The sequence below is a fragment of the Apium graveolens genome, chromosome 11, assembly GCF_009905375.1.
Source record: "Apium graveolens cultivar Ventura chromosome 11, ASM990537v1, whole genome shotgun sequence".
Lineage (NCBI taxonomy): Eukaryota > Viridiplantae > Streptophyta > Magnoliopsida > Apiales > Apiaceae > Apium > Apium graveolens.
In genome coordinates this window covers 83,841,659-83,855,056 of record NC_133657.1, presented here as the reverse complement: position 1 = coordinate 83,855,056, position 13,398 = coordinate 83,841,659, and the positions used below count along the sequence as shown (strand labels likewise).

Here is a 13,398-nt window from a genome sequence, read left to right as displayed (position 1 = left end):
GTAATCATAGAGTGTGAAAAGTCACCAAGAAAAATATTTTGCTTTTCTAATGCATATTTACTTAATACCAGCAATGCACTTGGGTCGTCCCATTCACATTTTTACTCTAGATCTCAAAGGAGTACCTGATATTATTCTTTGATTCTTTTTCTTTTTCTTTTGATAAGTGAGGTTTATCAGCACTTAGTACATTCAGCAGTTTTACTAGAATCAGAACTTAAACAGATGAGTAGCATTATTCTAATTTGTGACTTAGTAATAAGATATACAAAGTAAACTTAACTAAGCTCAGTTATCAGAATTTGCTTGTGTCATAAGATTTCCACAGAAATAATTACTTCTTTCATGGGATCATTTGTTTATTGAAGACTAGTAGGTCAGTATCTAGCACAGTTATCCTCATGGGATTAAATAGTTACTGAAACAGACATATCACTTATCAGAGTTTAGAAACATATATCAGACAACAGTCAGTACTTAAAGACATTTATCAATTAATGCACAGAATATACAAAGAGATTAATTCTGTAAATACTGATCATAAAGTCTGATAACATAGAACAAGTTTAAGCAGATTTAGAGAAAGAACCTGAAATCATTCCAAGTTCATTTACCAATTTTGAAAAGGTAGCTTCACACAGTGGTTTTGTGAAGATATCTGCTACTTGTTGATCTGTGGGAACAAAATGCAATTCCACTGTACCTTCATCCACATGTTCCCTGATGAAATGGTACCTGATGCTGATGTGCTTTGTCATAGAGTGTTGAACTGGATTACCTGTCATAGCAATAGCACTTTGATTATCACAGTAAATAGGGATTTTGAAATATGTTAACCCATAATCCAGTAACTGATTCTTCATCCAGAGAATCTGTGCACAGCAGCTTCCTGCAGCAATATACTCTGCTTCTGCAGTTGATGTGGAAATTGACTTTTGTTTCTTGCTATACCAAGAAACCAACCTGCCTCCAAGAAATTGGCAGCTTCCACTTGTGCTTTTCCTGTCAATTTTGCAACCTGCAAAATCTGCATCTGAGTAACCTATTAATTTAAAATCTGATTCTCTAGGATACCATAATCCTAGATCAGCTGTTCCTTTAAGATACTTAAAGATTCTTTTTACAGCTGTTAAGTGAGGTTCTCTTGGATCTGCTTGAAATCTTGCACAAAGACAGGTAGCAAACATGATATCTGGTCTACTAGCAGTTAGATAGAGAAGTGAGCCAATCATACCTCTGTAATCAGTAATATCTACTGAATTACCAGTATCCTTATCCAGTTTTGTTGCAGTGGCCATGGGAGTGGATGCACTTGAACAGTCTTGCATTCCAAATTTCTTCAGCAAGTTTCTGGTATACTTAGATTGACAAATAAAAGTTCCTTCTTCAGTCTGCTTGACTTGAAGGCCCAGAAAATAACTAAGTTCTCCCATCATACTCATCTGATATCTTGACTGCATTAGGTTGGCAAACTTTTTGCAAAGTTTGTCATTTGGAGACCCAAAAATAATATCATCAACATAAATCTGGATCAGAAGTAAGTCCTTGCCATGATTGAGATAGAACAATGTTTTGTCAATAGTTCCTCTGTTGAATCCACTTTCCAGAAGAAACTGAGCTAAAGTCTCATACCATGCTCTTGGAGCTTGCTTAAGTCCATAAAGTGCTTTATCAAGCCTGTAGACATAATCTGGATGTTTGGAATCTACAAAGCCTGGAGGTTGTTCAACATATACTTCCTCTTCCAATTCTCCATTGAGAAAAGCACTTTTCACATCCATTTGAAAGACAGTAAACTTTTTGTGAGCAGCATAAGCCATGAATATCCTTATGGCTTCTAACCTAGCAACTGGAGCAAATGTTTCATCATAGTCAATTCCCTCCTGTTGAGAATATCCTTTTGCAACCAGCCTTGCCTTGTTCCTTACAATTATGCCATCACTGTCAGTTTTGTTTCTGAATACCCACTTTGTACCAACAACCGATCTATTCTTGGGTCTTGGCACTAAGGTCCAGACTTTGTTTCTTTCAAATTCATTCAACTCTTCCTGCATTGCTTGCACCCAATCAGCATCTTGAAGAGCTTCTTCCACTTTCTTTGGCTCAGACTGAGAGAGAAAAGAATTGTAAAGACATTCATTCGAAGTACCTGTTCTAGTTCTGACACCTGCCTCAGGATTTCCAATTATTAAATCAGGTGTATGTGATTTTGTCCACTTCCTTGCAGATGGAAGATTTTCTCTAGAACTGGATGCTCCCCCATGATTCATGCTGTCTTCGGTTTCATTTTCTGATGCTCCCCCTGAAACTATGCTCTCTGAGTTGGATCCTTCAGTATTTAGATTTTCAGCACTGTCAGTACTTGGCTTATCAGAACTTGACGAATCAGAATTTGAAGAGCCAGATGTATGTTCTGATGCTTCTTGAGATGTGATAATATCTTGAGTATGCTCCCCCTGCATTGGTGCATCTTCCTTTGACGTAGTCACCATAGTTTCAATAACATCAGAGTTTAATCCATCAGAATTTACAGTATCAGGACTTAGACTGTCAGGACTTGAGATATCAGAATATGAATCTTCATTTTCAAATCTCAGCTTATCATGATCAATGCAATCTTCAAGTCCAGTGATCTTCTTGTCATCAAAAGAGACATTGATAGATTCCATGACCACTTTTGTTCTCAAATTATAGACTCTGAAGGCTTTTGTAGAAAGTGGATATCCTACAAAGATTCCCTCATCAGCTTTTAGATCAAACTTGGATAGCTGTTCAGGATGAGTCTTGAGAACAAAACATTTACATCCAAATACATGAAAGTATATGAGATTTGGCTTCTTGTTCTTCACCATCTCATATGGTGTTTTTCCATGCTTGTTAATGAGTGTTGCATTTTGAGTAAAACAAGCAGTCTGCACAGCTTCAGCCCAGAAATAGGTTGGAAGCTTTGCTTCTTCAAGCATTGTTCGTGCAGCTTCAATTAGAGTTCTATTCTTCCTTTCAACAACTCCATTTTGCTGTGGAGTTCCAGGAGCAGAAAATTCTTGCTTTATTCCATGATTTTTGCAGAACTCTTCCATTATCAAATTCTTGAATTCAGTGCCATTATCACTCCTCAAAATTTTCACAGAATCTTTGATCAATTTATCCAGATGTTTGACATGATCAATCAGGATAGATGCAGTTTCACTTTTTGTGTGCAAGAAATACACCCATGTGTATCTGGTGAACTCATCTACTATGACCAACGCATATTTCTTCTTTGCAATAGACATGACATTCACTGGACCAAATAGATCAACATGAAGTAGATAATAAGGCTCAAGAATTGATGATTCAGTCTTGCTCTTGAATGAAGATTTTCTTTGTTTAGCCTTCTGACATGAGTCACAAAGACCATCAGGAACAAACACTGATTTTGGCAGTCCTCTCACAAGATCTTTCTTGATCAGTTCATTTATCTTGTTGAAGTTTAAATGAGAGAGTTTCTTGTGCCAATTCCAGCTTTCTTCAGTTGAGGCTCTACTCACTAAACAGATTGCAGAACCATCAGAACTTGTTGAAAGCTTAGCTTCATAAATGTTACCACGCCTGAATCCCTTCAGAACAATTTTTCCTTTAGATTTACTAACTATTTCACAATGTTCTGCAAAGAAATCAACATGATAACCTCTGTCACAGATTTGACTTATACTCAGTAAGTTGTGTTTAAGTCCTGAGACTAGAGCTACATCTTTAATGATGACATTCCCAAGATTGATATTGCCATATCCCAAAGTTTTTCCAATGTTGCCATCTCCATAAGAAACACTTGGGCCAGCTTTCTCCACAAAGTCTGATAGCAGGGCCTTATTTCCAGTCATGTGTCCTGAACATCCACTGTCCAGAACTAAAATATTTTTCCTGTTGCCCTGCAATCAAAAAGACCACTAATTATTAGTTTTAAGGACCCAGACTTGCTTGGATCCTTTGGCCTTTTTAGGTTTGTTAACATTTGCAGCGGATTTAACATCAGATTTTATGTTAACAATTTTCTTATCAGAACTTATACTAGAAGGAACAACAGAAACTTTCTTTAAAGAAGGTTTTATTTGATAATAATCATAGTACAAACTATGATATTCCTTACAAGTATAAATGGAATGCCATAAACTACCACAATGAAAACAAGGATTTTGTGGTTTGTATCTAACAGACTGACTCTTAACTCCTGACTTTGTAGATAAGGAGTTAATATTCTTATTCTTCCTGCAAAAAGAAGCCAGATGGTTAGAACTTCCACAGTTATAACATGCTTTCCTAGGAGCATCAGGAATAGATTTATAGTTATTGCTTTTATTCACACCTTCCTTTCCATTCCTGTTTTTCCTAGGTGATTTTACCTTGTTTGCATTCTTAACATCTTTCAGCTTATGCTTAAGCTGCTTCTTTGTCATTAAGCCTATGTTAACTTCAGCTGTCTTTTCCTGTTTTAGTTTGTCAGAAGCTAATTCCTTTTTAACTTCTGATTTCTCAGTTTCGGATTTTTCAGTTACAAACTTAACAGGTTTTAACTTCGGCTTTTGCTTATCAACAGGCTTAATTTCTTCAGTTCCTTTTTCATTATTTTCTTCATAACCTAAGCCCTCTTTCCAGTTTCCACTGCTCAGCAAATTTTGAGTTGTTTTGCCAGAGTTAGTCCAAGTTCTGATAATCTCTCTCTCCTTTTCTAACTCAGTTTTTAGAGATTCATTCATTTTTAGCACTTCATCCCTAACATAAAAAGCATCATCTCTATCCTTCTGAGTTTGATGAAACATGACTAACTCTTTTTCTAAGAAATTGTTTCTTTTCTTAAAAGCAAGATTTTCAGAAGTTAATCTTTCACATGTTAAAGTTTGATCTCTATAACTAACAAACATGGTTTTAAGATATCTTCTCAACTCATTAATATCATCAGTATGAAAAGCATAAGTAGTCTGAGGTACCTTTGTTTCAGCAGTTTCAGAACTGCTCTCAGAACTTGATTTTTCAGCATTTGCCATCAATGCATAGTTCTCCTCACTTTCAGAGTCTGAGGTGTCTGTCCAGCTTTTCTGCTTTGTGACAAGAGCTTTGCCTTTGTCATTCTTGGTCTTCTTGCACTCAGGAGATATGTGGCCTTTCTCACCACAATTATAACATTTAACATTAGCATAATCTCCTCTGTCAGACTTTCCTCCTTTTCCTTCAGATCTTCTGAAATTCTTCTTATCAGAACTTATGCCTTTCCTGGAAAACTTCTTTCCCTTCCTGAACTTCCTGTATGCAATCTTTGTGATTCCTTTCACCATAAGAGCACACAGCTTCATCATCTCCTCATCAGCATCAGTTTCAGGCAAGCTTTCAGAATCTGAGTCATCATCACTCTCAGAACTTGATGACTCAGTATCAGATTTTATGATAAGAGCTTTACCCTTATCTTTCTTTGAGGAAGGTGGTTTGGGGGATTCCTCTTCAACCTTGAGAGCAACTGTCCTTGACTTTCCTCCTTTTCTCTTGCTTCTTTGTTCCATCTCAAGTTCATGAGTCTTGAGCATTCCATAGATTTCATCAAGAGTTGTTTCATCAAGATTGTAGTTGTCTCTTATTGTTGTTGCCTTCAAATCCCAACATTCAGGAAGAGCTAACAGGAATTTGAGATTTGTATCTTCAAGATCATACTCCTTATTAACCAATGACAAGTCATTCAAGAGTTTGACAAATCTTTCATACACATCAGTCAATGACTCATTAGTCCTAGAGTCAAAGTGTTCATACTCTTGAGTGAGTATTGTCTTCCTGTTCTTCTTAACTGTTTCAGTTCCTTGACACCTTGTCTCCAGTGCATCCCATATCTCCTTAGCAGTCTTGCAGTTGATTACCCTGTTTGACATTACATTATCAATGGCACTATGCAATAAGTGACGTACCTTGGCATCCTTAGCAATAGATGCTATATCTTCAGCAGTGTAATCATTCTTTTCCTTTGGTACGGTCATTGCTGCTTCACCTGGAACTACAACAGCGAGCTTGGTAGGTTTGTGAGGCCCTTCCCTGATTCTATCAAGGTATTCTGGATCTGTTGCTTCCAGAAACATGGTCATCCTTACCTTCCATATGGGATATTCAGATGGTCTCAATATGGGAACTCTGATAGTCTCATATCGACTCTGAATTGATGTCTTTGATGATTCCTCAGTTTTGGTAGGCTTAGTTGGAGTTTCTGTGTCAGACATGACTGTGTTTGGATCTTTAACTGTATGTGTGTTAACAGAACAAGCTCTGATACCACTTGTTAGGTCACACTTTCACTGTAGAGGGGGTGAATACAGTGTTTATCACAATCAAATCAAACTTCAAGAACTTATGTAACAGAAAACAAACTTTATTTAAACAATAAACTCTGTTACAATCTGGAACTGTTATCTCTCAGTGATGAACAAAATATCACGAGAGCTGCTAGAGTTATACTAAATAATATTCTCGATAATGATAACACATATAGTGTAAACTCTATTTCTGTGTTTATATACTACACAGTTACAAGATATTCGCTAATTGATATGGAATATAATTCTGCTTCCTAAAATATATCAATCAGATATCTTCTATTCCAAGTATTCCATTCTTCACGGAATTCCTTCTTCATGCATATCTCTTCTTATGTTTATCTTGATCTTCTTAACTTTAATCAGCTACTGTCCTTATCTGATCGTCCTTCAGCACTTAAGTTCTGATATCTATCTCCTGATAACATAAGTACTGATTTCCCTTAAGTTCTGACTTCCAGTATAAGTACTGATCAGTTAAGTACTGATTTGTTCTGTTCAAATAAGATCTGAAATCTAAACATAAAACATATTAGCCATGACATTATCAAATATATATGTCTACAATTCTTATAGACATAAATAGGGGGAAATTGTTAGGAATATATGTGCATTAGTTTGATGATATGTTTAACAAAACACTTAAGTAGAAGTTTAGTGTTTGTAGCCTCAACGGATAAGACCACTTTGGCTATCCGTTGATGGTGCAACTTTACTTAGAAATAAGTCTAGTGTTGTAGCACATTTCAGTCTCTGTATTTAAGATATAATTCTTAGAAGTTGAGAGAAAATATAAGTCATGTTGACTACTAGAAGATATGCAAATAGGAAGGCCAATTGTAAATATTTCATGCCTTGTAATTTTGTATAAATGAAGTGGTATCAACGGATATCTTAAAGACCTTCAACGGATGAGAAACAAAGCTTCAACGGATGTCTCTAAAGCTTCAATGGATAGAGCTTCAACTGCTAACATATCAACGGATAAAGCCATCAACGGATGAAGGCTTCAACGGATGTTCTGTTAAATAGCAGTTGATAAGTGGTAGTTGTAACAGCAGACAGAGGCACATGGGTTGACAGAGATAACTGAAATGTGGAAGCCTAATTTCAGGAACATCAGAAAAAGCAGTCGTTATACTCTAGTACAAAGAGGCAATAGTCAACAAAGTACTTGAGTGATATGGAGAAGAAACAAGTGGAGAACTTATTTTATTATTGTATTTTTATCTTTGTCTTCACTTGTACACTTGGTGATATATAAACCAAGTAGCAGCTAGTAATTAGACGAGAATTTTTCCAGTGCTGTTTAGAAAAATCTTGAGAGAAAAATTATCTAGTTTGTACTAGGACGCAGCTGTGATCAACATCTAGAATCACAGATTTTCTGAAATACCATCTCTGGTGGAACAACAATCCACCAGAAAAGTTTTTAAGGTCTGTTGTGTTCTTTACATTAGTGCTTGAATATATATCTGTCTGTATTAGCTTAAAGCAATTCACACACTTGTTTATCTTGAACATAAAGCCTTTAAAACTGCTCAAAACTTGAAAAAGTTTTGAGATTTACATTCAACCCCCCTTCTGTAAATCTCATTGTTAGTCCACTAGGAATAACATGTACATATATCATGAAAAAATGTACATACTCTCTAAATGTTAATTGAAATTGAGCCGAAACAGACCTGATTGATGGAGCTAGATATTTTTGGCTTTCTCCCCATAGTCTAGTATAGCTCCATAAATAAAGAGATGTTCACAACTGAGATCGAATTTCAGAGGTGGAAAGTCCAAAAATTGTCATTTTAGGAGATGGAAAGGCAAAAGTCTGAAACTGAAACTGAAACTGATTGGACTGAAAAATCATAATTTTATAAAAAAAACCAAATTAGAGGAATGCTGTGAAACGGGAGAAACATGTTTGGATGATGGGGAGAGTTGCCACGTCACACACCCGTGATTTTCCTTTATATAGATATATTGATTGATGATTAAGGTTTCACACGGTTCTTCATATAAAAGGATTTTCCGTTGAGTATTGACCCAAATACATATAAACATGATAGTCATATTCAGGTGCCAATAAGGTCAACATGGGCTCGATTTATCTACATCCGGTCTCTCGTTCAAACTTTATCCTCTTACCATTTTTGATAATTTTATTTACAATTTTTTGTTGTTTTTCGACCATTTTGGGGATGTTAAATATAGTCTTATAGTTAAAATTAAGGGATTTTTTTCATAAATATCTAAGTTACAGAAAATATTTGTAAAAATATTTGTAAAAATACGGATCAGCCTCATATACTAATACAACCACATATGCAACCGTTGCAACCACATATGCAACCGTTAATATAGTTGCTGAATCACCTAAATAACAGGAGCGATGCATATGCTCTGAGGTGATCTAGAATTTTACAGATTTCTGTTTATTACATTATCAAACTATGTATATACTCTAAAGTGATCGAGAATTTTACGAATTTTTACTTATTATATTATTAAACCGGTTTGAGCTTTTTATAAAAGCGCATTTTATAATGTAAAACTCAAATAGAATATTACAGCATTTTTACAAGGGTATATCAAAAGAATATCAGATGTATAGGCGAACAGAAGTGATTCTGTATCCGTTTCCAGTATAGTTTTATAATGGTGCTAATGTTGCACACTACTAGCGATTATCTGGAATGTTACGATGACTAGAAGAGACAAATTGATGCTTGCAGTTGATAGTAGCTGTTCACTGCCGCTCCCAAATGCAATGCCACCGTTTCCATAAATCATGCCCTCGCCACCTGAACCATAATTCCCGTAATTCCTGTCTCCACCACTCCCATTTTCATCTGAATTTGTTCCACTGTTCTGCCATATATGGTCACCGTTGTCCCTGTCCAAGCAGACAAAAAATATTCCCACATAAATATTTTAACTTCATTAGTTACCGAATCAAAGCACGTACGACCTGTATTTTCAATCCCCACACTCCCTAATTTTTTTATAAAAATAGTTGCATTCAGTTTCTTAAGTAGAAAGTTGTGATTATCTGCATGTGTATGAAAAAATCTGTACCTTGGGCCACCAAGGACACCAGCACTGAAAGTGAGCTTGTCAATCATCGCAGCAGACTTGGGCTCAGCACCAGAGTCTTTGGCATACAAATTGTTGAGACCTTGGCCTGAGGGGAGAAAGTATGCTCCATTTACCATCAGGTCTCCATCTGATCTCCACTCCCACCCTGCCCAATCTCCCTGATCCCCGTCCAACCTTTTTGTCACCTTGAATTGATACAAGAAAATTATTAAAATTTATATAATTTGTTACAATATTAGTATTGAATTTATTAGCCAGGCTTCTTGTGCTCCTTTTACTCAGAAGGGCAGGTGGGTACCATTGGTTTTAAACAACGCAAACACGATAGTAAACTACAAAACTGCAGTTGCAGCTTCATATGAAGAGGGAATCTCATTTTGAGCAATTAATTGACTTGAAAAAATTAATCTTAAATGAATGAGATACCTGCTTGGAGGATGCATCATTTGGCGCAACATAACGATTGCCCTGACTTATGATTGTTGGAGCAGCACTACCACCAATTGCATACATCTTCCATTCTGTATAATCATTGTTCACAACATGAAAGTATCCATGCCTGCACCGGGGCATACGCTGAACTAATTCTACTCCGAAATGGTTAAATGCTATAGTCACCTGCAATAGTTTTTTTTAACACATAAAATAAGTCAACCAACATTATAGATTTATACAAGAAATTATCTTGTAATGATGGGACCAGTTTACCTGCATACCCTTGTCAAGCATGTAGTTATCGCTGTGACCCAAAAGCATCACTTTGTCATGATGCGAAAAATAATTGTTTGAAATTGTAACAGCTGTAGACCCCTCCGTGACATCAATCAAACCATCCGTGCAATGGGAAACAGCACAATGATCGACCCAAATATTCCTGGAATGTTGAATGCTTATTCCATCGCCATCTGATTTGCCTTTATGTTCAACTTGAGTTGGACTTAACCGTATGGCAGCACTACCAGATGGAACGCAATTGTAAACATGAATATTATGAATAATAACATTGCTAACATCTTGTACTGTAATGCAGCCCTTTCCGGTAATGTATACATTAGCACCACGACCATCAATAGTCTTGAAGCTACTAACAATGAGCTGATGGGAGAGCTTGATTTGCATATTACCTGAGAATACGATCCAGAGGGGTTCAACTTGGATGACTGCAAATCGTAGGGTGCCTGGTTTTGGGTCTGCCACATCGTTGTCCGAGGAGTCAGTTACCACATAAATCTGTCCACCTTTACCTCCAATGGCTCCCTGGCCAAAGCCTATGGAGCAGTCAGCAAGGCGCTGGCGGTGATTGGCCCAGTTTGGGTCACATTGCCAGCAGTCATCTATTGGGTTTCCGGTATTGCAGGATAACTGGTCATTTACCTTAACATTGGAGGTGGAGCTTAGTATTCTCCTGCATATCAAGAAAAACATAGGATGTGCTTATATTACCAAATAAACTGAGTGATGTGGCAAACTGATAATACAAATATCTCCCAAGGAGAATATTTCACAAACATTGACATTCAGGAGTTTGCATTGAAAAATTCAAAGCATATTCATCAACCTACATGACAATGACATCATGATTGAGACCAACAGAAGAACTAAATGTGAGCTGCATACAGTGCTACTTTGAGAAACTCTCAAACTGAAAATAATAGTAACAATTTTTAAATGCTGACACATGCAAACACACATTCACATAGTAGCTGTTGCTGCTGCTAGGAAATAACACCAAATTTAAGATATTGTATAGAATATGCATATGAAATCAGAAAGTGTGAGTGTAACTAGGTAACTGAGGAATTATGGAATTTCTTACAACTTACACAAGAGATTACCACAAACAAACACACACACACACACACACACAGAGATGCGCACCCCTCCCTCCTCCAAAAGACACACACAGCACACAGAAGCTAGCAATATATGAAAAGACCAAAAGTAGCCATTTATGGACAAAAGATTAGTTGTGTAATGGTAATTGGCAATGTGAAGTTGACCTTTGAACTTCTTGCACCACAGATTCAGGGTTGGGATGTTGATAAGAGAGAGTGAGATTGTCAGCGGCTTCAATTAGAAGAGAAGGAGACATTAGAAGAGGAAACAACAAAATAATGCAGATTAAAGGAATCATTTTTGAAGGAGGTACATAACTATGAAATACTGGGATGGTTTTTATACAATAACCCCCAAGAAATTACTCAAAGAAATATTTAGAATTACTACATTATTATTTCAAAATGTAAAACTTTCTTGGAGGAATTCCGCATGATTCCAGAAGAAGAAAAACATAAAGTTGGCATTCACACAACAATTCCAGAGATCACGCTTAGTAATAAACACACTTATTATATAAAATATAATTACAAACAAACATAAACAAAAGGATATGAATATTTCAAGAAGAAGAAATCAAAAAGATTTTTAGGCTATGATGTAGACTTCAAGATGTTGAGAGAAACATATCATACGTATCATACTTAACTTGCCTGATAATCTATTCTATATATTTATGGAGAAGTAAAGTCAAAAAAATCATCTTAAAAAGTGATAATCAAGAAGAAAAGGGAAGATAGAAATGAATCTTTCTCTTTTGCTAGTGGGAATTATAGTGTCATAATCTTAGTTAAATCTCTCCATTACAAAACAGCCTACAGAAGCTAAAAGAGCAGCTTATACCTGTTCCTGCCATTTCACAAAGTTCATTCATACTTCATCAGGATCACACAAGCACAAGCTTGATAAGCCTGTGATCAATAGTAATATAAAGTTCTTTCTTGATAATATCGCAGAAAAAAAAAAGCACGCTTGCAAGAAATGTTACAATTGTCCCCTTCTCTGTTTGATTTTTATATAACGCATACCTTATCTTTAACAACATTCTTCCAACCCTCGCCTCCCGTAGAGGGGAGAAGGTGATATACCCTTGCAGGCACTTCCCACTCAGTGTCATTCTCCTCTTTAGACTCCAGAGAGCATCAAGATCTATTTCATATAATTTTTAGTATCTGAATATATCAAATATAGAATCATAAATTACAGATTTTTCCATCAATATGATTTGATACTTGTAAAAACAAAGGCCTAGAGCAAGTTAATAGAGCTGTTATCTCAGGAGAACACTTAAGGACAAACACTAGGTGCATCAACATTTAGTGTCCCTGTGAAAGAAAAAATAAGTGTAAATATGTTATGTTACGGTAACACTAGGGAACAAAGGAAGTTTAATTAACTTGCACACTAGGGAGAAGAATCCACATAGGCAAAGTTTTCACAATAAGTTTTAGAAATTTTGTGATTTATTATTACTTTCCATATTCTTTAATTACTAAAAATTCCATATTCTTCAACTACTTAAAACATGGACATCAAACTGTTACAGGTTCAATAGTCCCCCCAGTGAATATGTATCCAAATATATCTAATTTTTCAGTAAAAGAATACTACGAAAGTAAGTACAGGAAGAAACCTGGAGCATTCTCCATTGACGGATTGACCCCTGATCAGAAATCAGGTTTTGCTGAGGAGATCAACTGAAGTTATAGTGATTGTGCTTCAGTAGGATCTTAAAAAAAGTAAGAGATTCTGAACTACCAGAGTATATTTTTTTCATGAAATCTGGTTAGTCTTCTCTTGAGGAATTAACAATTCCTAATTTCCTGCTGCTATATGCCATCCTTAACTTGTTAACTTATCCCACGAACTAAATTCAGTCACTTAATAGTTTATTTCAATGAGGTAAATATTACCAAGAGCAAACATGGAATACAAAATCCCCCGTATCAAATCTGAGTAAATTACACGTTGTATCAATTTTTAAAATAGTTACCAAATTTTTAAATTTTTAAAACAATAGCTAATTTTTGTTTCGCCGTTCAAAAAAATGGTTGACGTCAACTCTTGTTAAATCTGAAATTCGATGGCTCGATAGATAAAATAATATTCTAACTGTCAAGGCAAATGGGACAGTCTC

General features: G+C 35.9%; 1 protein-coding gene across 5 annotated transcripts; it reads right to left on the bottom strand.

Annotated features, from left to right (window-relative positions):
* Nucleotides 1–8,917: 8,917 nt before the first annotated feature.
* On the bottom strand, nucleotides 8,918–13,133 carry LOC141698565 (putative pectate lyase 5). Of its 5 annotated transcripts, XM_074503267.1 has the most exons (8): nucleotides 12,895–13,132; nucleotides 12,290–12,586; nucleotides 12,105–12,172; nucleotides 11,426–11,492; nucleotides 10,134–10,830; nucleotides 9,852–10,043; nucleotides 9,405–9,610; nucleotides 8,918–9,222 (listed from the first exon to the last, which is right to left on the bottom strand). In XM_074503267.1, exons 3-8 carry the CDS (start codon nucleotides 12,133–12,135, stop codon nucleotides 8,991–8,993), a joined length of 1,425 nt encoding a protein of 474 aa, XP_074359368.1. In that variant the 5' UTR covers nucleotides 12,136–12,172; nucleotides 12,290–12,586; nucleotides 12,895–13,132; the 3' UTR covers nucleotides 8,918–8,990. The 5 variants fall into 5 exon arrangements, with proteins under 5 accessions (XP_074359368.1, XP_074359369.1, XP_074359370.1 ...); XM_074503268.1 differs by lacking the exons at nucleotides 11,426–11,492; nucleotides 12,105–12,172 and having other exon boundaries at nucleotides 12,895–13,133; XM_074503269.1 differs by lacking the exons at nucleotides 11,426–11,492; nucleotides 12,105–12,172 and having other exon boundaries at nucleotides 12,290–12,433; nucleotides 12,895–13,133.
* Nucleotides 13,134–13,398: the final 265 nt, after the last annotated feature.

Excerpts from the sequence above, each read along its gene's own strand:
- LOC141698565 (XM_074503265.1), bottom strand. Across the intron at positions 10,831-12,289 it reads AGAATGTTGTTAAAGATAAG|GAGAATACTAAGCTCCACCT; the intron begins GTATGCGTTATA and ends CTTGATATGCAG. Across the intron at positions 9,223-9,404 it reads GGTGTCCTTGGTGGCCCAAG|GGACAACGGTGACCATATAT; the intron begins GTACAGATTTTT and ends CTGCTTGGACAG.